The sequence below is a fragment of the Condylura cristata genome, unplaced genomic scaffold, assembly GCF_000260355.1.
Source record: "Condylura cristata isolate star-nosed mole 26May11 unplaced genomic scaffold, ConCri1.0 scaffold00021, whole genome shotgun sequence".
NCBI lineage: Eukaryota > Metazoa > Chordata > Mammalia > Eulipotyphla > Talpidae > Condylura > Condylura cristata.
In genome coordinates, this window is record NW_004567122.1 from 29,563,153 (window position 1) to 29,586,980 (window position 23,828).

At 54.3% G+C, this 23,828-nt stretch overlaps 1 protein-coding gene across 2 annotated transcripts in view; it reads right to left on the reverse strand.

Moving 5' to 3' along the window:
• Positions 1-23,828, reverse strand: part of NRG2 (neuregulin 2) — a 161,710-nt gene that overhangs the window by 32,260 nt on the left and 105,622 nt on the right. For both annotated transcript variants that reach the window (XM_012728048.1, XM_012728049.1), the window contains exon 2: positions 44-215. In XM_012728048.1, the coding sequence (XP_012583502.1) occupies positions 44-215 (172 nt within the window). The remainder of the gene's footprint in view (positions 1-43; positions 216-23,828) is intronic.

Genomic DNA, 23,828 nt, shown 5'->3' on the forward strand with positions numbered 1-23,828 from the left:
CCCTGTTTCCGGGGGTAAGGGGCAGGGTGGATGGAGGGCTCACCTGCCATTGCCGTACTTGATGCGGATGTCACGACTGCGGTTGAGCTCCTTGCCGTCCTTGAACCAGCGGTAGGAGGGCTGGGGGTTCCCCGCTGCTGCCTCGCACTTCAGCGATTGCTTCTCACCCACCTGCCCCGTTTGGCTCTTCATCTTCTTCAGCTTGGGCCGGGTGGCTGTGGGGGTACAAGGCAGGGAAGTGAGCATGGGGTGTGTGGTGGGGGCAGCAGCGCCCAGCCTGAACGATGGAAGAAGGGTCACCGCCCTCCTGCTCGTTTCCTAGTTCAGTTCCACAAGCATTCAGAGGTCTGCAGTGACATCAACGCGCTTCCCACTTAGGATTTTTCCTGGTGCATAGGAACTTTACATACATCTATACTCGTACAGAGGAGATTATGAAAGTAAGTCCATGAGTTCATTGCACAGATTAAACTCTGTTATAAGTGGCAAAACTGAGACTCCAAATGGTGAAGTCATTTCCCCAAGATGACAGAACTAGGACAAAGGCAGGTCTCCTCAAACTTCAGAGGTGAGGGTCTAGCTCCTGTCCCAGACCCCCAGGCCCAAGCTGAGCCCTGAGGATGCAAGGGGACCACAATGACAGGCCCAGCTCTGGTGCTCAGGAAGTTAGGGCTGGCAGGGGAGTCGTAACCCGGTATTGATCCCACAGCATAGAGCCCCTCCCTAGCCCAGGCCACTGAGCAAATCAGTTAACCAAAGAGCGAAGGATGGGGCTGGAAGGAGGGGGTGCAGGCAGAGTCAAAGCTGGGCTTGGGAGAATCACATGTGGTTTGGGGCTGTGCTGATGTGAAGGGGAGAAGTGGGGAGCTGTGTGGGGAAAGGCACAGACCCAACCATGGATGCAGGGCTGCAAATACCATTTGACTTGTACATGCCCCAGTCTCCCATGCTCACCACTTCATCCTTCCCCACCCACAATCCTAAGGGAAAGAAAAGAAAGCAAAGGGAAGAGCGCCCCGTTGCCAGGCAGGCGAGGGCAAGCCGTGCTCCCTGCTGCTTGTAATAATTTCCACTGGGACCGCCTTTACAGGAGGTGGCTGCCTTGGCGCACTCTCATCTGCACCCGAGCTCCGGAAGGCAAGTGCCATTACAAATGGAGTCAGGATGAGACCGAGCGGTTAAGAGACTTGACCAAGGTCACACAGCCAGGCAGCCACAGAGCTGGGACTGAAGTCCAGGCACCCGGACTGACAACGGGTGAGGCCGGTAGCAGGCTCTGCTGCTTCTGCAGCCTCCTCTTCCCGTGAGGAACGGCGGCCGTTGTTAGAGTCCTTTCAACAGCAGAAGGGAGGGTCCTCTGGAGACAGTCAGCCCACCCTGGCTCTATGCACAGGGGCCCCCACCGAACGTAATCCTGAGCTCCTAAATTGGGAGTAGGTGGAAGTGGGGGAGGGGGGCAGAGAACCTGAAGAAAAAGGGCTTCCAAGGCCTTGAAAATGTGTTACATAGAGTACTTGTGAAATGGTCTTGTTGGTTTTTGGAAACTAAATAATACAGAAGGGTAAAAGAAGAAAAAAGATGATCCACTAGCCCAAAACTCTCTCTCTCTCGCAAACGCTTTTAACAAAGCAGGATCAGGACCAGTGGCATGTTTTTTTGGCCATAAAAATTAGTAACATTTTCCAAACCCAATTCTATAGGACATGAATATCCAGGGAGATAACAGATATTACTCAGTAAAAAGAGTTCCATGAGTCAGTCAATCAGTTGGGGAACATGTACATAGAGAACTATTTTCATGGACTTTATTATGATTCTCCAAATAAGTGAGAGCCTTGGAACTTCTTTCTTAGAATTCTTAGTAGCATTTCAAGGAAAGCAAGTTATGTGGAACAGATTGTATAATAAATCTTATATGAATTTATAGATACGCATTTTAATGATAATATAGTCCCATGATTTGAAATTCAGGAAGTGAAGGGGAAATGGCTTAAAAAGCAAATCCAGATCTTAAACTTCTCTGACCACAGCAACACTCCTTTTCAGGAGGCAACCAATTCGCTCATTTCCGTTTGTATTCTTTCAGAGACTGTTTATGGATAAGCCGAAAAAACCTCAGTTTTTACACTACTTTTAAGATAGCATCATTTTCACAGTTGCATAGTACTAGCACTCCTTTATAGATATAGTATACTTTATGGTCCCAATTCCCATTTTGGGGATTCTGGCATGCCTCCTTCCTTGCCCTCCCCTTCCCCCAATTACAAATAATCCTGGAGGAAGAGCCCTGCAGCTGTGTCCAGTGTGTGCATCCTCTGTACATCCCAGTGTATACTGCACATGGGCAGTGTGGCCCCTGGCTCAGACCACCTGAGTTCAAATCCAGGTTTTGTAGCGCAGCTTTGTGTGCTCAGCTCCTAGACTTAATCTTTTTGCGCCTCAGTTTCCTCATCAGTGTCAGACAGGTGATGATAGCTCCTACCCAGTGGGATGATGGGGTGATGGTGATGACATAATGCATGCAGACACGGAACATTTAATAAAGGTTAGCTATTACTGTTATTATTATCCATGACTATTTCCTAAGGCGATCCTCCTAAAGGTGGAAATGCTGTGTCAAAAGGGTATGCAATCTTCCTTGCCAAATTGCCTTCTGGAAAGGTTGCATTAATTTGCACTCCCACCCGTGAATGGCAGTGTCTGTTTTTTCCACACCCTCACCAACATGAGGTATTATCATGTATTTAATCTTCACCAATTAGCTAGGCAAAAGATAACGTCTCTTTGTTGTCTTCATTTGCATTTATTTGATTGTTGGTGAGGCTGACCTGCTTTTCCAGAGTGTATCGGCCCATTGTATATCTTTTTGAATTGCCTATTCTTGTCTGCACTCTTTTTTTTTTTTTCTTCTTCTAGTGGGAGCTCATCCTTTTATTGATCTGTAAAAGTTCTTTATAAATATCAAGTCTATTAACTGCTACAATTCCCCCCCCCCAATTACCTGCTTCTTACACTTTTATACTGTTTTTTTCCCTTGTGTATCTTTTGTGACTCCCACTAACCATTGAATTTTCCGGAACTTCATGATTATAAGTGTGACTGCAGTCCTGCCTCAGCATCCTCCCGCCTTATTGGCAACCCCCTTCGTCTGCTTGCTCTGGGGTCCCAATCACTGAAGTAGTAATTCTTAACCTTGAATACTCTTGAAGAATCAAATGGGAAGCTTTAACCATTATGGAGTTGTCTGGAACACATCCTGAATATTCTGAAGCAGAACTTGTGAGGGCCAGTCCAGGTATGTGGATTTTGAAGGCTCCTTAGGGGTTTTCTAGCATAAAAATATACGCACACATACAGGAAAGCACACCTCCTGGGAGCAGACATTGCCCAGTGACTGACACGCTGGACACAGCTCACAGGCAGCTCTGCTCGGAGGTTGACTTGATACCCAACGATCTGCCCCCTCGGTCAACTAGTGACTTCCAACTAGACGCCACTCCCCTGTCTGGGGACAGAGTGCTCTTCTCGGTTTCTGAGAGGGCCTTCTGCTTGGGGAGCCGTGGCCTTTGTTGCAGTCCTGAGACAAGAGGGCCCCTGTCCCTACCACCCCCACCTGTGGTCACTTCCCTCCCAATGAGCCAGGGGACAGGGGAGACACCTGGTGGACCCAATTTAGAGGACTTTGAAAGTGGCTCCAGCCACTTGTGGAAAGTACAGGACTCCACTACAGGCCACAGGAGCTCACCCCCATCAAATGCAAGCCCAGTGTGGCCAGGAGCCACCACTCACAGTCCACTTGCTCAGAACAACCCACGCGATGCACTTGCAGTCAGGCTTCTGGCCACTCTTGGCCTACGACACGCCCGGCACTGCTCCGGGTCCTGAGTCCGTGGCAGTGAATAAGCCGGAGACGGCTCCTGCTCTCAGGGAGCCTGAATTTTAGAGAGACAGATGCACCCGTTGAAAGGAAGACAGAATCAAAAATAAGTCTACATTTGAAGCATGCTGTGTTCTTTATGAAGATTCTTCTTAATGGCATCTCCAAAAAATCATCTGAGCTGCTAGGAACCTGGTCTCCTGCGTTAGCAGCTGCTAATCTCAGTCCCTAAGTTCACAGCTCTTTGAAAAACCAAGGATGGGCACTTTGAAAGGAAGTAAGACCCTGAGAACAGGCTGTATGTTTTGGTTCAGGGGAATCGCTTGTGGGGAGGGGTAGCAGCTCAGGTGGCAGAAAAGAGCACATACCCTGCAGAGCATCCAGAACAGCACTCAAAGGGCCTATGCACCCTCCCTCCTGAACCCTGAGCCTCACCAGGCTTCCGGAATGACGTGAGCATCCTCTGGAAGACGGCCCGTCATTTGCTTCATAGCTGTGATGGGCCTAAAGCTACAAAACAGCCAGATCTTACTTTGTGCGTTTTTCGTTCCTGCTTCTCTGGAGCCACCATGGCTTCTCTCACCGTGGCTTCCAGCCAATGGATCTGGTACCAGCCCCGGGGGCCCCTGGGATAAAGCTGAGGGGCTGACACAGCAGGCTGTGGAGGATCTGGAGACAGTGCTATGGGACCTGAACCAAGACCCAGCCAGCAGCAGCGCCTGCCTGGGCGCCCTCTCAGCGGGGCGCAGAATTGTCTGGGTCTCTTTGTCAGCCCAGGGCGCAGAATGTGAAGCCAGCATGTGGCAGAGAGACCTCTGTACTGTGTCTCAAGCGTGTCTTGGGGCCAGAGCCAAACCAGGCTGAGCAACAACTTCCTGGGATGGAAGATGAATATGGAAGAGTGGAAGAAGTACGCCAGGGGAAGGCACTAAGCCGCAGTCAGTCAGCACGGGTTTATGCGGGCGACTGGGAGCCAGATTGTGTGCTTTGTCCAGACAGAAATGGCCCAGCCCTGTATGGGGTAACTACTCCACCCCAGCAGTTAGCTCATCACATCAGACAATACATTTTCATTGTAGAAAAACTCTACAAGTAAGGGTAAAGAAATACACATTTAAATCAATGCATTTACCATCAGAGAGAAAACCACTGTGAACTTCTTCAAGTATCTTCTGCAAGAATTTTCTTTTAAAAATATTTTATATCCTACTTTTCTCAGTTTATAATCTATGACAAAAACATGATATCAAGTCTAGAGATACAGATGCAAATCACTTTAACGACTGCATAATATTCCATTGCTCAGATGAACTGGGTAGGTTATTTCCAGTCCAACTTTCTGCTAATGTTAATAATACTGCAGTAAACTTCTCTATAAACTCAGCTTTGCAGACAAAGAGGATTTGCAGTCCTGAGGACCCACGCATGCTCCCACCCCAAGGAGCTGCAGAGGCTCAGCGCACAGGACAGTGGACTGATGGGGGACAGCAGGAGGCAAGAGGAAGAATGTGTGCTCAAGAAGGTTGGGGCTCGCCCCCTGCATGTCTGAGACCCGGTTCCCAAGGTGGAGGGTTGGGAGGCACAGTGGGGGCCTGGGTGGCCCTTGGGCGTGGGGTGGCTCTGCCTTCGTCTCCCCTAACGTCCTCTTCTTGGCCCAAGCCCTCTCTGTTGGGTACCCGTTCTCCTGGAAAGGCCACTTTGTCCAGCTCACTTCTTTCCTCTCCTCCTTTCCCACCTAAGTAGCAGGACGAGTGCTCTCTGCAGTGATGGGGGTTGGGGGGTAACTCCTTTGGCAGTTTTATGCCAATCACGGGAAGGTCTCTCAGAGATGACCCAGGTCTCCCTCCATAAAAGGATCCCTTGAGGAGGGTCCTTCAGAACCTTAAGACATATCCCAGTTGCCACAAGTTGGGCCTCAGGGCGTCTAATGGCCTCTGCTTCCTCATCGCCCGATGCCAAGCCAGGGCATCTGGCCTGTGTCTGTTTGACAGGGAATCCCAGAAAGCACCTCACTAGAGATAACAACAACAGCAAGAACAACCAAGGCTGCTCCTTTCCCACATCCCAGCCCCGAGGCCAGGAGGTACCGCTGCTGCCAGGAGCTTGACCTCATTCCTCTCGGCAGTGGGCGGTGGGTGCGGAGCCTGCAGAGATCTGAAAGCAAGACAGACGCCCAGGACGTGGCCGGGAAGCCCAGCCAGGGAGGACCTGGCCCGGCCTCCCTCCCAGCACCTAGGGGGCAGGGGCAGCGGACTCTTAAAAGGGTTAATGATCCTCACCTCATGACTAAGGCTGAGCAGTCCCCTTTGCAGGGCAACACCTGGAGACAATGCCGCCTGCCTGCCTGGCATCAAAGTCTCCCACTGTCCTGCTGCTGGCGGGCTGTAGGTCGGCCCTCTCCCCTCCCCCTCCCACCCACAAAGGGACTGTGACCTATTGGAGGTTAATTACAGACTCCAAGTTCAAATGAAAAAGAAAAAAAAAAATAACACCTAAAAACACAGCTGGTTTAAATGGGCACCGAGCGCTGACTCTGAAGCAGGTAGCCAGTCTCTCTCCCGTGCGAGGCCGTCCCTCCATAGTCACGGGCCGGGCTCCCCAAGGGAGTGTGTGTGCCCGCCGGGCCTCTTGGTTGTCTCTGAACCACGTTTCTTTGACCAACCAGGCCCAGCCTGGTACCTAGGCTGGCTGTGCCCGCTTCTCACCGGCCACCTCCACTAGCCCGTACGTAGCAGGCACCCACCAGGTGTTGGGGGTTGGTGTGAACAAGACTACACAGCCCTGCTCTCAGGTCAGGCTCTGCCTCCTGTTGAGGGCTCCACCGGGACTGGGGAGCAGAGCCTTTCCTGTTCCCAGGAAAGCCAGCCGGGGGGCTGATGGGCTTGCAGCTCAGCAGGCCAGGTGCCTGGCACTTTAGTTGCAAGGTAGAGATAAAGGCCAGGAGCGCTGGCAGGGGATGGGAGCTAGAGAGGGAGGGGAAGAGGGAAGGGGGAAGGAGGAGATAGGGCTTGGCAGCTCCAAGATCAACAGAAATGGTTTCTGCCTCAAAGCTTTGTCTGCCCGTTCAGCGCCTCACCCACATCTCTTGCTCTCAGACCCCTGTGAGTGCAGGGTAAGAACAGGCCTGGCCTGACCACCAGCGCCACCACCATGGCCACCTCCAGCCCCCCTCTGCCAGGAGCCAGGCAGCCTGACAGAAATGCTGACAGCTTGGAGCCTTGAGCTCCGCCAGGAGAGTCAGGTGCTACCAGGCCTTGGATTCAGGGCTGGCAAGTGAGGGCATGATGAGGGCGGTGGGGGGAAGTTGTTGCCTGTGTTCTCGGAGCAGAGAACCAGCTACTGGGGTGGCTTATGGGCTCTTGACAAACACAGAGACTCCCTTGGTTCTAACCAGGACTTGGGGCACAAGCCACAGATATCTAAAGTTGGCACATATGAGTCAGAGGGACACAGGCAGTCAGGTCTTTGCTGCAGTGTCCTGGTTTTCTAGCTGTTCACCTTGAGGTAAGTGGTTTAGCCTCTCTGGACCTCAGCTGACTCACCTATAAATTACACTCTACCAATTTTCAGAGGAATGGAGTAAGAGAAAGCTCTTTATGGAGGGATAGGTAGAGGGAAGGATGGAGGGGGGAGGACGAGAGAGCGCCCAGGGCCCCCATCCTCTCTGGACCTGCACTTCCCACCCTTTCAGCCTGCTGAAGAAGGTTGTTTCTGAAGCTCTGGGGCTTGGGCATTGCAGGACGAGCAGGCAAAGAGAAAACGGCTTACACCAGGCAAGTGTGACTTTTCCAGTTGGGATAAAAAAAGCCACAGGATGACGATGGCAGGGCTTCTTTCTAGAGGGTCTGCCAAGTTCATCAGGAAGGGAAACCAGCATCTCTATATTAAAGCAAGCAGGCCTATGATGGAATTCACTGTCAAGTTCATGTGGGCTTTAGAAATAAAATAAAAATACAAAAATTCGAGAGGCACTGGGGATCCAGGGAAGGCTTTAACAGCCGGAGACAGGGGAGCATCTGGCCCTGCATGCTCACCAAATGCAATGCAGATACCCCTGTAGGTGCAGAGAACCCAAGCTGCCATAGGCCCTGCCCACCCCCCAAACCCCACTTCAAGGAGAATATGGCCTAGGCACACTGGAGCCTGGGAGGGTTGGGGTGTGGTTTCTAGGGTGCAGGCTAGTGAGAGAGAGAGGGCTTGAAGGAACTCACCCCAAAACAAATCACTGCCTGGCTATTCAGTCATTAGCCCAAATACAAAACATGGGAAGCCAGTCTCCCCACCTTCTCTCCCACCACCACTCTTTGCTCTAGACCCCTCTTCAGTCATCTTGGCACATGGAAACACTGACTCTACCCAAAGGCCCAGGCCATTCACCTTCCAAGTGCCCTCATGACCTCTTACCCTCATAGTCCTCCACCTGCTAGCCCCTGGTTCAGGGCCTGCTGTGCTCCATGCCACTAGCGGTGGACACTCGACAGATGTGCCTCCGTGGGCCTCTCTGGCATTCAGAGCCTGCCTTGGCTCTGTGATGACCACTGAAGAAAGGTGTCCTTTCCCTTGGGGTAGTTTGCTGGGTCAGGGAATAGGCGCTCTTCCCGCCCACACCCGTCTTTCTTCTTTTACCATTTCCCTCCAGGAGTTGAATATGCTAGGCAAATCAAATCACTGGCTATTCCCTGGACATGCCTACTCTGTTCTACCTGCTTCTATGGCTCTGCTCATGATCCCTACCTCCTTCCCCACAAAAACACACAGGCTACCAGGCTAGGCGGGTCTGGGGTTGCGTTCTGGCTCTGCCCCGTGTCTTGTATAACTAGAGAAGTTACTAAACCTCTCTGAGAATTCATTTCCTTGTCTGTAACAGAGGGACAATCTCACCCACTTAAGCCTGGTGAGAATTAACTGGGGGTTATATGTGTCAAGAAGTTAGCACAGGGCCTGAAATCGCGGTAACTGGCAGCTCTTATTTGTCTAAATTCCTCCATCGCTTACAGGCCGCCGCCTCCCCTAACCCGCCCTGCCAGCAGGAGTGTCTGCCTCACAGGGCTCGCTGGGCATTTCACCTGCATCACTAGGAGCAAACCAGGCTTTAACTTTCTAGACTGTGGGCACCCCTGGGAGAGGATGTGTCAGAGCACTGATCTATTCCTGAACACGCTAGGCCAGACAGTGACTGCCTGAGAACAAGACTGCTGCGGGGCGGGGGCCCCTGATGGCCAAGCCAGCCCTTTCCCCCTAACTCTGCCTTTCCCTCCCCTCAGTCAAAACAAGCACCTGTCCTGGAGAGCAGGGAGGATGACGGCATCAGGGCCTCCCTGAAGGACAGTTCTTGCCTGGTCCACCAGGCTGCCCCAGCATTGCGGGGACCAGACCCTGAGCTTAAGCAGCCAGGTCTCCAAAAGAATTGAAGGAACATTCTCTTTCACTTGTTCATGCAAGTGAGCGCTGGGCACTCAGCTCATGCCATGTGCTGAGGGCCACATGACAGGTCTCAGTGCTGGTGGGAGAATCTAGCTGAGCAGAGCTTCGCCTCCACAGTGGGATGAGTGCTGTGGTGAGGCCCTGGGCACACACCTTGCTCTCCCGCCTCACTTCGGGGTCAAGGGAAGCTCAGTGCAGCAAGCAAAGCCTGTGCTGGGCTGCAGGATGAACAATTGTTTCAGAGTAGGGTGAAGTGGTGGTGGGAAGTCCACGGGGATTACAACCGAGATGAAAAAAATGCACAAAATGAAGAGTGATGTAATAAATAAATAAATACATAAATACATAAACAAACAAACAAATAAACAAATGAAATTTAAATAAATAAATAAATATTGCTGCATTAAAAAAAAAAAAAAGAGTAGGGGGACAGGGCTCCAGGCAACTTCAGAAAACCACAGGTTCCAAAGACTGGCGGGAGACCAAGCGTACACAGAGCTGCAGGGAATTCCGACGGGATCGCGGCGCACTCAGGGCTGAGACTGGAGCTGCAGAGACAGGCAGTGACTGCGCTATCCCTCTCTCTCCGCAGCTGTCAACGCCTGCTCTATTGGTGTGTGGACCTCTCTCTGCATCTAAGTTTCCTCATCTGAATGGTGAGATGCTGGACCCTGAGCTCAGATGTGGCCTCCACTGCAGCAGAAGTCACCTCAAGAACCTGTCTGAATGTCGCCAGTAAGTGAGCTATTGCACTGCAAAGCCCACAGCCCACAGGAGCCCTCTCACCACGGCCCAAGGGCTGGAACAATCACGGGAGCCCCGACGAGGCTCTCCCTTGCCCATCCTTCCACACACCCATGGGGGCTGCTGCTGCCTGAACAGCTGCTCTGACCAGGTTGGCATTCATGACACCTGCTGTGTGGCACCAGACTCCTGCCTGCCTTGCACCCTGCTGGGCCATGGAGCTTCAGGACTGTATGTTGCCCTCCGCTCTGGCCCCCACCCTTTTGCTCAAGTCATCCCCTTTAGATTCACCATGGCTCTGCCATTCTCCAAGGTCTCCCTCAGCCCATCTCCTCCAGAGAGCTCCCCAGGTTCCTCTGATCAGAGCGAGTCTCTCCTTCTGGACATTCTGTGCTAGCCCTTGCCAGGGTCAGGTCTGTGCATGTCTGCCTGACCCAAAGGGGGTGAGCCCACTCCCCATTCTCTTTGTAGCCCCCATGCATCGTGTCTGGCATAAGGGAAGGCCCAACTAACCATCAATGCTCAAACCTCAGCCCACAGCACAAGTGAGCGGTGGGCTGGCTGAGAATACACACTGCCCCTTCCCATGGCTTCTGATTCAGCAGGTCAAGGTGGGGCCTGAGAATTTGCACTTCTAGCCAGTTTCCAGTTTATGCTTTAAATCAGGCTCCAGTTGCTTGAACATTCACCTTTGATAAGAGGGTCTCCATTAAGATCAGAAACTACCCAGACCAGGGTTAAACATGCCCCCCCCCAGCTTCTCTGCCCCCCCCCAGCTTGGTTTCTGGCCTGACCACTGATCTTTCATGCTCAGCCTCCCCAGCGACGCCTGCCTGCTGCTGTGGCCTTAGGGCCCGAGCAGCCCACCCATGCAGGGCTCGTGGTCCTGTTCACACTTAACTATCGCCGTCACACTGCCAGCTCCTATGAGGCAGGGGCTCGGCCTGCTCATTTTTGCCTCCTCTAGGCTCCACAGAGAGTCCAGGAAATAAATATCTGACCAGCTGATGGCATGCGTTTGGCCCAACCGGCCGACCGATGAGCATCATTTTGCCCTTTGCTGCTTCTTTCTTGGGGGGCACAGGGAGAGTCCGGTGCAGGTCAGACTGTGCGTGGCGTGGGAGAGCAGGGCCAGACCTGAGTTTAAGATCCCATCGTGCCACTAATACACAGCCCATCCCAGGCAAGCTGCAAACTCTCCCTGCCTCAGTTTTCTTACTGGTAAAGCGGAAATAATGCAATAACACCAACACTTCATAGAAAATGGACTGGCACTTCAGAGAATCAGTACAGAAACATTCCCACCAACTACCCATTGAGCTTCTGCTCAAATGTCACCTCTATTTGAGGGGTATGACACCTCCAGCCTCCCTCCTAGGAGAACAAACCATTCTTCCCTTCCCATATACAGCACTTATCTCTGGTCTAACACTTGGCTCCAATCGCAGGCATCTGTGTGAGGACCTGTCTGAACTTCCTGAGGGCAGGGTCTGTGATTTATTCACACAGCAGAATTCAGTGAAGCTTACAGAAAGGAGTGCACAGAGCAAATGAAAACACATGCCGCTGTAGAGCTAGTACAGGCCGAGACCTGGAGGTCCACAGAAAGGGATGGTTAGGCCAGGCCAGAGGTGGGGGAAGAGGGAGTGGTTGTGCTATCACTTAGCCCCTGCTAAGTTATGACTGGGGTGTTACTGGTTCAGAAATGGAGGGGACACACCACAACGTGGTTCTGATGGGCCTTCAGGTCTCAAGTTTCAGTGATGCTTTTAAAAAAACCCAGCCTCTTTTGGCCCTCCGTGGTGGCGCAGCGGGTTAAAGCACTGCACAAAGAAGCTTAGGCCACTTCCTCATGAGTTCGATTCCCGACTGCCCCCGGAGGAGACCACATGGCGTGGCAGACCTCTCCTGACCCGCCCGCTGCTCCCCTCAGAAGTGTACTTCGTCAATCTGCCTGTTCTGCTCCCCACTCTGTCTCTGGTGAATCCTCTCACCCTCCGCATCTCTGGCCTGTACCCCAGTTCTGTACGAAGAAATAAATAAATCTTTAAAAAAAAAAAACAACCCAGCCTCTCTCTTCCCTATGTCAACTGTCCCTCAGGCCAGCCCAGGTCCCAGAGAGCAGGGGACAGCTGGAAGGGTGAGGGGACTGACATGCACAGGAAGCCCACCCCGAGGTCAGGGCTACTGCCTCCTACGTGGGGTTAGCATCTTCCCCCCAAAGGGTACAGTCTTCATTCTGGCATTGCCCTGTGCTCAGGGTTACATTGACTTGAGCCTGAAGTTCCCAGCACCGAGGGCACTAAGAGGTATCACTTGAGATTCCTGCTAGTATAGGAGGCCAAGGGACTCTGCTTCCCATGAAGCTGCTTCTTCCTCCAGCAGCTCGTAGAGCTGCACAGGCCTGAGGGCCCAGGGGAGAAAGGTCCAGGCCCTGGTCTTCAGCTGGAAATGTTCTTTGTGTCTAGCCTGGAGCCTTGTTCCAATTTTACTTCTATCCTGACCTACTGGCCACCGGATTCCCCCAGCCCAGATGACTCACTGCCCTACCCCAGCCCCACTGCTGTGCCAATCTGGAAAGACTCGAGCCCTCTGTCCCCTCATCCCCCCTCCCTGCTGAGCGCCTGGGACAGGGCTGAAGACCGATGAGTCCTGGTCTGTAAACTGCTTTGAGCTCTCAGGATGAAAGACTGTTGGGAAGTACAAAGTCACTCTCTGCTTGTTGTTATTGTTTCTAATGAACCCTGAGGTGCCAGGGCGCCGGAGAGAGCATGAGGCACAGGCTGGGACCCAGAATGGCAGGAGGACCGCTCCAGGTGGCCAGCTCAGCAGGGTCAACCAGGGGTCAAGGCCAGAGGGGGAGGCTACCAAAAGCAATCCCCGGATGCGGCACAAATAGTGCACAGGGCACACCCCACCTCAACTTGGCCGCCCGGGCTGCCTGAAGGCAGTCCAGAGGGCTGGGCAGCGTCTTGACCAGAGACGGGAGGTGGGAAAGTCCTCGCAAGGAGGTGTTCGTGCCAGTCAGATGAGACACTCCCGAATTCTCAGCTAGCGCTGCCACCCCACCTTCATCCCCCAGGGCACCCCAGAAGACCAAAGCCCGTGCCCTGTTCTCCTGTGGGCTGGCACAGATTTCCACTCTCCCGGGTGTTCCCACATGCTGCCCTCCACCCCTCCAGCATCAGAGCAGGCGAGGGACTAAGCATTTGACTTCAAAGCTATTCCGAAACACCAGCACCTTTAGGGGTTATCAGTTTCTTGGGGCCCACATCCCCAAACACCCGTCTCACAGCTTTCTTCCCTTCTGGATTTTCTGAGACACAAGCCTAAGGGCTAGGGCTCTGCCCTTGTGCGGTGGAGGTCTGAGGTGAGAGCAGCATCCTAGGAGGCTCAGAGAGAGGAAGCAGTGCCTGAGGTCATCCAGAGGCAGAGAAGGGGTGACCCTAGTGTGCTTACACCTCCCTCCAACATTGCTGCCAAGGCTGCTGTGGCTGTGCCAGCTATGTCCCCCAAATCCCCAGCGCTAAGGGCGAGTGGGGGTGGGAGGGCCCAGCCCCTGGTAGGGATACTGGCATTGCCCCCGAGAACTCTCAGTGAGTCATGCAGCAGAGCTCACACCTGCAGCCCCATCCGGCCCTGCTGCCACAGAGGCAGAGGGCAGCCCCTTCTCCCACGCTGGCCTCGGTGTGGGAGGGAGTGCCCCTTCAGCTAGTTGTCAAGGAGGAGACGGGGCTGTCTGGTCAGAGATGGGGAGAAGGCAACTAATTAAGGTCTTCTTTCTGCCCCCTAAGTGCCAGGCTTCCTCCCCTTGTAGCTGAAGATGTTGGTGGGCACGCTGCTCATACCTTGCATGTCTGCGCCTGGTTCGGACCCCTCCCCAGCCGCCCTGGGCCCAGGTTCTCCCTGCTGGGGCACTCTGAGCATCCATAACGGGGCAGAGTTGGGAGGGAGGCCGCCAGCTCTGTGAGCCACAGTCAGTGGCTGGGCTCAGACTGCCCTAGTCACATTGCAGGTATTTAAGACTGTTCTGTCTCCATGTGCTCACAGGGAGGTGTAAAGTTGTACTCCCAAAGTTATGCTTATGTAAAAGATTGGTGAAACAACAAAATTTGAAAGAAAAAACCACATGTGCCGCACAGGGACATAGTGCCTTCTCTGATAACCTGGTTTCGGAGCGTGACCTTCCTAACCCTCCCTGGGCCTCCAAAATCCCTCTAGTCCAGGCCTTGAGACGGAGCATTCTGAAGAGCTGGCTGCCCACTGCGAATCAGGGAACAAGAGGGAACACAGAAGAAAAGACAGCAGGAAGCATTCCAGTTACGCATCAAGAAGGATTTTCCCATAGGTGTAGAAGATGCTGGAAAAGGCCCCCAAGAGGCACGTGGAGTCTCCGGTTCTGCGCCCGCTGCCCCTCTGGCCCAGTGTGCACTCCGCCCTGGGCGGCGCATGCACTCCTTTCCTGGGCACCAGCGAGTCCCACCCCCTGGAGCCCACCAGGTGTCTTGCTAGCAGCTCAGCTCCTGCAGCCTTGACTTTGGAGGGGCTGCTTGGGGCCAGCCAGCCTGCCAAAGTGCCCACGACAGGCTGTGTCTGGGGGGATGGAGGGAGAAGAGTAGCTCATGGAGCTGAGCCACACCTGTGAATTTTGACCCTGAAAACAGGCACCCTGAATTGCTGCAGTTTGGGCAGTCATCCCACACTACAGAAGAGCAGTTTCAGCAGAGCCAAATGCTATTCAGGCCGGATCCACAGGGTCTGTGCCAGCCTGCCAGGGGCAGAGTCACGGGTGACTCTAGACTTACCCTGCAGCAGTGAGTAAGGAGGCTTACTTTCTAATGAGAAGAACACAGACCGGGCCTGAAGTCCCCTTAGCTTCTTTGCCACCGGGCTGAAGACAGCAGGAAGAAGATGGTGTTTGACTCCACAGTTCTTCCAGTAGAGAGGCCTTGGAGGCTACTTTGCTAACCCTCCCCCCTCATTATACAGAAACTCAGAAAAGGAACTTGGCCAAATTCTCAACTATACTCAAAGCCTCCCAGCTCTCGGTCCAGTGCTCCTTTGAAGCCATTTTCACATTGCAGCTCACAGGAACTCCAGTGGGAGGGGCAGAGAGCCAGCAAAAGGGGCATCACTTTCCAGAGAGTGCCGGGATGATGTTCCGACACTTTATCTCTGCAACTTTGTGAGTTCAGTCTCAGGACGGCTCAGTTGCCCAGGCCACGCCTGAGAGGCCCCAGGCTCTGCACCTCCTTCATCCTGCAGCTTCCCAGAGAGGACACGAAGCAGGACTCAGCACACAGCGAGGCTCACCCAGAGCACCATCCATCTCCCTCTCTCCCTGGGGCAGAATCCAAGGGCCCAAGGGAGTCACTCCTGAAGATCAGAAGGGCACAGCAGCCCGAGCCTGGTCAGTTCTGCTGGAAATATGTCACAGAAGCGGCAGCAGCTCCCTACTTCCGGGGGCTCACCAGCTAGGGCATCCCCTCAGAGTGTCAGAGGTGGCAGGCGGTGCTGCCCACGCTCCAATGGCTGAACAGAACTCAAGGAGGTGTGGCACAGGGGTGGGAGCAGCCCAGAGCACACTCCAGCAAGGGAGGCAGTGACAGCTCCCTGAGCAATCCACGGCCAGGCCAGGCCCCAAGGCTCTGGGCTGCTGTCTTCCTGTCCGGCCCCTGCGGCTCCATCCAGCTGCGACCTCCTGGCTGCACCAGGAGGCAGCTCCTGCTGCAGGACCCAGCGAGGAGGGACGGGCACACAGAGCCCTTAGTGGGCTCCGGACAGTAGTCCCTTGCCCACCCAGCCACAGCCACTTGCAGGCACCGGCGCCCCTTGGTGCCTGTCACAGCGCGGCTGCTGGCTTAGCCCAGACTCACCAGCAGGGCGCTGGGGGCGGGCGAGCAGGCGGCAGGTTGCTCCTAGCGAAACGGGTTTCTGGGCGCGGAGGAGCCCTACCTTTCTCCCCGGTCTCGGGCTCCCGCTCCCGCTTCTTTCCTTCTCGGTTTTTCTTGCCACGGCCTCGGCCCCTCCTCCTGGACTCCGACATTCTGCCCAGGGTCCCAGGCGAAGGGACAGAGCGAGGCGCGGGAGGCAGACACGGCCTCAGCTCTCCGCAGCGGCTGCGCCCCCGCTGCCTGCAGCCCCAGCGCCCGAGCGCGGCGCCTTTCTTATAGGCGGTCACACCCTCCGGGGGAGGGGAGCAGCGAGTCTTAACTCTTCCCCTCCCGCACCCTCCGCCCTCTTCCCGCCCCCCCCCTCCACCGGCTCAGGCTGCTGGGGGGTACGGATGGACAGACGGGTCTGGGCCCTGCACTCCCTTCCCCAGGCCGAGGGAGGGAGGCAGGACTTGCCCCCAAACAGCACCACAGAACGCCTTGTCAGAGTGAAGATTCCAGCTGGGCTGGGGGCCCGAGCTCCAAGTCGAGAGGGGACCCTAGATTCCCCACTGAGGGCCAGGCTAAGAGCAGCATGGGGGTGGGGAGACAGCAGGCCCAGGATGAGGCCACGGCAGCGAAGCCCACTGACAACTGGGGGCCTTAGGAAGTCTGTTGCTTCCTGCACTCTGTCTCCACCGCTCCCTGCGCCCTCACTGCCCCGTTGGAGGCCGTGTGCCTGTGCCTCTTCTCTGAAGGTCTGGCCTTCAACCCGGTACCGCTGCCTGGGGGATGGCTTTTATGCAGCCCTGTCTGGCTGTGGGGACTGATGGCCCAGACACTGAGGACAGAGTATGCTGCAACCTGAAGGAACCTGGGTGTCCCAGGTGCTTGTAGCACCCCCCCCCCCAAAAAAAAAACCTCTGACAGCCCAGGCTGGCAGCACCAGCTGGCTCTTCTCTTCAAAGCCTGTCGAAGTGAATTCAGAAACTGACACCCTACCCTCCCGGAACACACCTCCCACCAGACTCTAGGCCAGGTCTGCAGAAAGGACAGCGTCCTGCCTGGGTGTGGTGCTGAAAGGGTTACACAGCAAAGGCTTTCCCTCTTCTGGCTCCCAGAAAGCCTGAGCCTGCGGTTTGCTTGCCTCGTTCAGCCTGAGGTGTCCCCTTACAACCATCCCAACTGGAATCCGAGTCAAAGATCATCTCAGTCCTCTGGCTCCTCAGGAGAGGGTCCCAAGGCTTCTCTGGACAGTGTCCTCCTTAGGGGAGCCTGGAGTTGGCTGGGAGCCCGGCCAGACCTTGAGGCCAAATTGAGGGGTGAAGGGGGTTAGACACAGAGAGAAGATGAAGGCAATGCCCCAGCTGATCTCTGGGGCTCCTGGGATCGAAAGCTTGCCCCTTGGGGGGCCAGCTCTGGGGAGATTAACTGTGTAAGATAGCCCTCCTCTGACATTCCACCCAGCTGCAGCCAGACCTCTCCCCCATTTATGGGGTATTGCTCTAGGAGGTGGGCATCGAGGGGTCGTGGGCAGAGCCTGAGTCTTGTCTCGTTCCTGCTCTTCTTCCCCTTGCTCATTTTGCTTCTAAAATGGCCTCATTTCCATCCTTCCATAGTCACCAGTCACTGCCTCAGCTCCCTCTCTACTTCTGTCCCTGAGGTTCCGGCTCCTTGCTTGAAACCTCAACCTCTCAGTTCTGACCCCTCAAGGCCATCATTGAGCTTCTTAAAACAAACCAGATCACTACTACCTATGGGTTACACCTAAGCTCCTCTTCGGTGTCCAAAGCCCTGTTCTAGTGGGCCCCAGCTTACAGCCTCCTGGCCCCTAATCCTGTGCTTCAGCCACATTCCCTGTCATACACACTGTACTGTCTCCTCTCCATATCTTTGCACGTACTAATCTCTCTGCCGAGAATGGCCTTCCCGCCTTCTTGGCCTGGTCAGTTTCTCTGTTCATTCATTTAGCAAACACGTAGTAAGCTTTGCTGTGTTTCAGGCACAGTGCTCTATAATAAGCTGGGGATTGGCCACGGGCAAGACATTCAGCAGCCTACTTACAGGAAGGTTACAATCTTGGTGGGATGGACAACTAATTAAACAATGAATTAATTGTAATTTGTGTTAAATATTAAAGAGACATACACTCACACTTGTGTGTGTTGACATGTAGGTTGATGTAGGAGACAGACTGCGAGGGAAGGCTCCCCCTAGGAAACATTTAAACTGGGATTCGAGGAATGAGTAGGAGTTGGCTGGACTAAAGGGAGTGGAAGGAGCATTCCTGGCAGAACAGCAGCACATCCAGCAGCTGTGGGGCAGGAGGAGCTTTTTTGTGCCTTTGTGAAACCAGAAGATGGTGGGGTGCTGAGGGATGTGGCGTGTGCGAGCACACGTGGAGGTGTGCAGGTGTGTGTATGGGGTGTGGGGGTGTGAACGCTGCCTGGCGAAGGGGCAAGCAGTGGTCAGACGAAGCAGGACACCATAGGTCAGCTAAAGGTGGTGGGCTATCAGGAAAGTAACTGTCCCTAAAGATTTCAAGCGATGCCTGTGAGGGGTGGGAGAGGGCAAGGACTAGATCCTCTGTCTGCTTCCTTCATACTTTTTATGTCTCTCATTAAGACCATGCTGTGTTGCATTGTTTTTCATTTCCACTTCTTTCTCCCCCAGAGTTGGGGCCCTTTATGGCAGAGGCACAGCCCAGGACATGGTTTGAACCTCCCTGTGGGACAAAGGGACGGGAGGAACTGAAGGATGGCCCAGCACAGCAGCAAGAAAGGGAGTCTGTAGGTCGGTGGAGAGAGACTTCTGGGGGTAGAGTCCTTCAGGCAATCCCAGATGGCTCGAGGCTGAGCTCCGGGTGTGACCCTGGGCAGAAATGCCCTGGGAATTCTAAGGAGGCATGAGCTCGTCCATGGACTCATCCATGGGCTGAGGTGTCCAGACAAGAGCTGAGGGAGTAGGGCTGGTGGAAGGATTTGAGGGTGGAGATAGGTGAAGTGTTCGCCACAGTGAAGTGTGGCAAAATGGAGGGAAGTGCTCCCTAGGACATTGCTGAGGAGACAATGAGCAGACCAGGATTCTGTCAGGAAACTGGGAGTTACAGTCATGAACACAGGAAACACTGGGACTCGGGCACGCCGGGCCCCTGGCGCCAAGCACGTTGTCCATGTTATTCCCTCATAATCCTCATGACACTCCTGCGAGGGAGGTTCAGTCATGCTCCCTGCTTTCCAGAAGAAGGGAACAAAGGCTCAGTGTGAAGAGAGGATCCACTCAAAGTCACCGGGAAGCTGCCGAGCCCGGACTCACGCTGCAGGCACCTTCACCAGAGCCTGTTTTGCCACATGGCCCGCTCACTGCCACTGGGCAGCCAGCTGCACGGAACGGCTCAGGCTCTGGACTTCATTTAGAAAGTAGTGGGAATTCACTGGACACCTTTCAACTTTGAGTCAAAAAACTTATCTGACGGGAGTGTGCAGGTTGGATGGAAAGAAGAGGGTGGAGGCACAGGAAGCAGGTGACACACCAAACACTTGTCTACGACACACTATATGCCCAGCCTGGACATTGTAAAGGTCGGGAGGGCCGGAACCGGGGGGAAGGGTAGTAGTGAAAGCAGCTAACATCGTAGTATTAACTCACTGAGTTCTTCACACCAACACTATGGAGTAAGTCTATTACTATCCCCATTTTGCCGCTGGGGAAAGAGAGGTGCAGAGAGGTGAAGCTGCTTTTATTCGTCCAAGTCAAACAACGAGTAGGTGGCAGAGCAGGGCTAGGAACCTACGCACTTGGGTACCCAGAGGCCATGCTTAAGTGCACAGCTCCCTGGTGCTGCTCCAGAAAAGGTGGAAAGGCAGAGACAAAAGAGAAACGATCTCTCATGTCCAGCCACTGTTCCTAGGATCTGACCAGACCCTCCCCCAGAGCCAAGTACCGCCAGTGCAGTGCCCAGGTGACAGGCAGGGAGGGGTGAGCCACGTGGCTCAGCAGGCATGTGGCGGGGCCTCTGCTGCCCTAACCCCCAGCTCTTACCACGAAGGCTCCCAGGGGAAGGACAGTTGGGTAGTTGGGGCACCCCCAGGCTGGACCAGGGCTCTTGCCAGGGGCCTGAAAATGACCCTGCAAGGCAGGCCCGTTGCTACGGAAACTCCTTCCTCTTCATATAGGTTGTGCAATGCCCCTACAACCTCCTGTGGGAGCATGAGAACCTGGGGACAGGCCCAGAGACCACATCACCCAAAGAAGAAGACTCTCCCCCCACCCCGGTTTCACAATGAGACACTAATAGTAACACAACAACTTAATTTAATTCCTTTAAGGAGCAGAGACACAATGTTAAACTGGCTTACAAACTTCTTTTTTCCTCTTTAACATTTTCCCTCCACTTTGAGGCTGTGCCATGGGCAAACTTTGAAGTTTAGGAAAGTTTAGACTTGTTTGAGTCATGTGCAAAAATGCCTTTCAGTGAAAAGGGGAAAAAGAGCCACACTATCCCTTCCCCCCACCTGAGGCTCCCGTCCTCCAAGATTACCCATAGATTCTCCCAGAAAGGAGCTGGGCACAGAGATGGGATTTGCCACTTGCCTCAGACTCACTGCTTGGTAGCAATCCCCAAGGAGAGCTGTCACTTAGGCTCACCCTTAGTCCCTGGAAAGGAACCCTGAGCCAGGCCTGAGCTTGGTCTATTCCTCCACGAATTAAAAGTCCTTGGAGAAGGTGAGGTTACTCCCACCCTCAGCCAATCCCACAATGGTGTCTCTAAGTCCAAGGTTGCCCCTTCAGGGAGGCAACCAGAGGAGGAACTGGATCGATATGCCACTACCTGTAGGACCAGAAACATCCCCACTCAGTTCAAGGATTATTCAAGGCCTGGAAAATACAGGAGTGCCTTGGACTTGAACCCATTACATCCTGACTCTGAGATGCAGTGAGATCCTGGCGAGAGCCACCCATGATTTGGGCGCCCAAGCCCAGCTACCAGGCCCAGAGAGTATCTCTTGCCAAATCTGCACCCCGACCTATCGCATCAGCAACTCCATAACCAAGTGTGATTTCTTCTCTTTCACTGAGGCTCACTCATGCCTCCTGCTCCCTCTGACAGCCGCAAGAGCAGAGAGGCAAGAAGAAGGGGCCACACCAGCGTGGGTCAGAAGGGCTGATTTCCATGCTGGGACATCTGGACTTGGCCCCAGTTTTTGCCCTGCAGATTAGGTTAGTTTGAACAGATCACTTGCCACATTCAGGACTCAGGCTAGAATGGGAATCGCCCCTGGATACCTCTGCACAGTAGCCAGGAAGGCCACAAGACTGGGAAGGAATAAGGGACTCGAGATCACTGTAGAAAAGCACTTGTCTGCTGGGTGAGAAGTTTCCAGAGCTGCATACAGACCTGCAAACCCACGTTATTCCCTCGGCGTAGGTGCTCAACCACCTACCCTCACATAAGGTGCATGAACTTCTCTAGCCCTGGACAACAGAGAGAATGAAGTCAATTTACCCAAGCGCTTTATAAACCAATTCTTCTTTTCTGGGCTCCCAGTCCTGGACAGTGCAGGATGCTGGCCACACCTGCCCTTTCTTCCTGGCCCTCTGGGGCACGGGTTAGCTGTTCTAGAGCCTGAGTAGGGCCTCGCTATGGGGGTACCTGACTCTCCTCCTGCCCCAAACCCAAAAAAATAAGTCACACTGGGAAGCTGAATCTCTTGTTATTTTCAGACCCTCCTGGGAGCCTCAGTAGCAAGCTGGGAGGGAGCAGAAAAGAGAAGAAAGCATTGGCCAGAGAGAGGGTGGGGAGCCTCCCCTGGCTCCAGGGGCCGGGAGAAGAAAGCCAAGGCGGCAATGGGAGAGCAAAGGAGGGGAGAGGTGAGGCGACAGGCAGGCCTGGGCAGGGCAGGAGGCAGGATGAGGAGAGGAAGTGAGAAACTGGAGCAGCCCCAACGATAAGGGAGGGTGGTGGGGGTGTGAGACAGATGACAAAGGAGGGAAGCAGAACAGAGGCAGGCTGGCCAGGCTCTACTTCCCGGTGCCCAGGGGCCTGCTGGGCACCCCCTGGCCAAGCCCCTACTCCCCTCCAGCCTGCCCTTCCATGAGGAAAATGTGAAGTTGGACTGGCTGATTTGAGAGGCCCTGCCAGCTGAGGAATCAAAGGTCCCAAACTAGCCAGGAAGAGGGGAGAGGGATGGGGTGGGGGAGACAAGTGAGTGACCCCCTGGCTCCCAGGTGGGGAGGACCTTTTTGACCCACAAGCCCTTCTCCAAGCCCCATGCTCTGCTCAGCCCTTTCCTCTGTGGCCTCCTGGCCTGGTAGAAGTCTTGGGTTGTTTGCGAGCCCTCTGTTAGGTTGGGGAAGTTAAACAGGGGCTGGCAGAGCGCCCGAGGCGCAGGTATCAGACTCTGCTGCTGGTGGCTAAGCCCTGCTGGATCCCAGCTGCCCGCCTCTTCCCGGGCAGAGCCTGGGGGCACGATGCCCTCTCTGCATGAAGACATCAGGGAGACTCAAGCACTGCGGCTCATGTGACCCAGAGCCACAGTTCTCCCTGGCGCGAGAGGTGGGAGCCTGTCTGCCTTTCCCAAGGTGGGGGTGATTCAGTTCTGCCTGCTTCCTCGTCAAGCTAACTGCATAATTACACAGCAATAATCATAACTGGCACTTACACACCAAGTCCTGTGTAAGTACATAATTTATTTATGTAACGACATAATGACTTATTTGCTGGCCTGGGGGCAGTGGGGACCATGTGCAAGGGCTTAGCTACTGTCTTCTCCACCTGGGGACACGTGGGGGGTCAGCGGCCCCTGGGAGCCACGGCTCCCAGCAGCAGTGGCCCCTTGCAGCAGGGGCACGGAGGGCTGGTCCTCTGAACTGGAATTTGCTGCCATCTCTCCGTCTCCTCTGGGCCATTAGATTGGACAGGCAGCGCCCATTTCCAACCCAGTGAGGGCTGATGAGACTCTTTCATTAAGGTGCAGTCCCCTTCCAGGCAGCGGACACGATTAAAGTCACATTGGCAAATTTGGAGAGACTCCTGGTCACCACCCAAGGAAACAAGACGCCTTGCCCAATATAGGCATTTTGAGCCTGGAGGCAAAAAAAAAAAAAAAAAAATTTCTCTCTTAGCCCTGCCCAACTTAGCCCTGCCCAGCCCAGCCCTGCCACCCCAGGACTGGGCTGCTCCTGGGACCACAGCCCAACTTCCCGGCTTGGTCTGGGTGCTGGTTCTCAGGCCAGACTAAGTCTTCTCAGGAATGCCCAGTGGGCAGCTTCACACACGCTAACTTCCTAGTGGCTGGGATGGGCCTCAGGGAAGCCACAGGTAGCATGCTAGCCCTGTCTCCTTCCTGCTCACCACCCCAAACCACCCCTTTCCTGTTCCTCAGAGTCCCCGGACAGCACTTACGAAAGCTCAAGCACTAACCATAAAGCAAGGGCCACCAGAACTTCCAGGCTACTGGCTCCCAGAGCATTGGGGCGGCAAATACCGTAACTCACGCGGGGACAGGATAGACAGATCCCCAACTGGTAGCCTCTCAACACAGGTCAGGACACCTGAGTTCTCCTTTCAGCTCAGCCAGCATTTTTTTTCTGGTGGTTTTTGTGAAGGGCATATTTTCTCTCTGGGCCTCAAACTGAAATGCTCTTCAAGAGCTATTTTAGTAATAAAACTTTTGACAAAGCCTGAGTCTCCAAGTATTTTCCCAATTCTGGAAACGGTGTCCCCTGCCATCAGCTGCTGCTCTTGCAGTGGGTCTTCTAGAAGCTTCCTTCCCACCCTGGGAAGGTCGGTTCTGTTCTTGCAAGGCTAGCTAGCATGCAGGAGGGAACCGGCATGCATGCACGTGCAAGGCCTCAGCACCGATTCATCCCCAAACCCATCACCACCATAATGGGAAGGGAAACGGCAG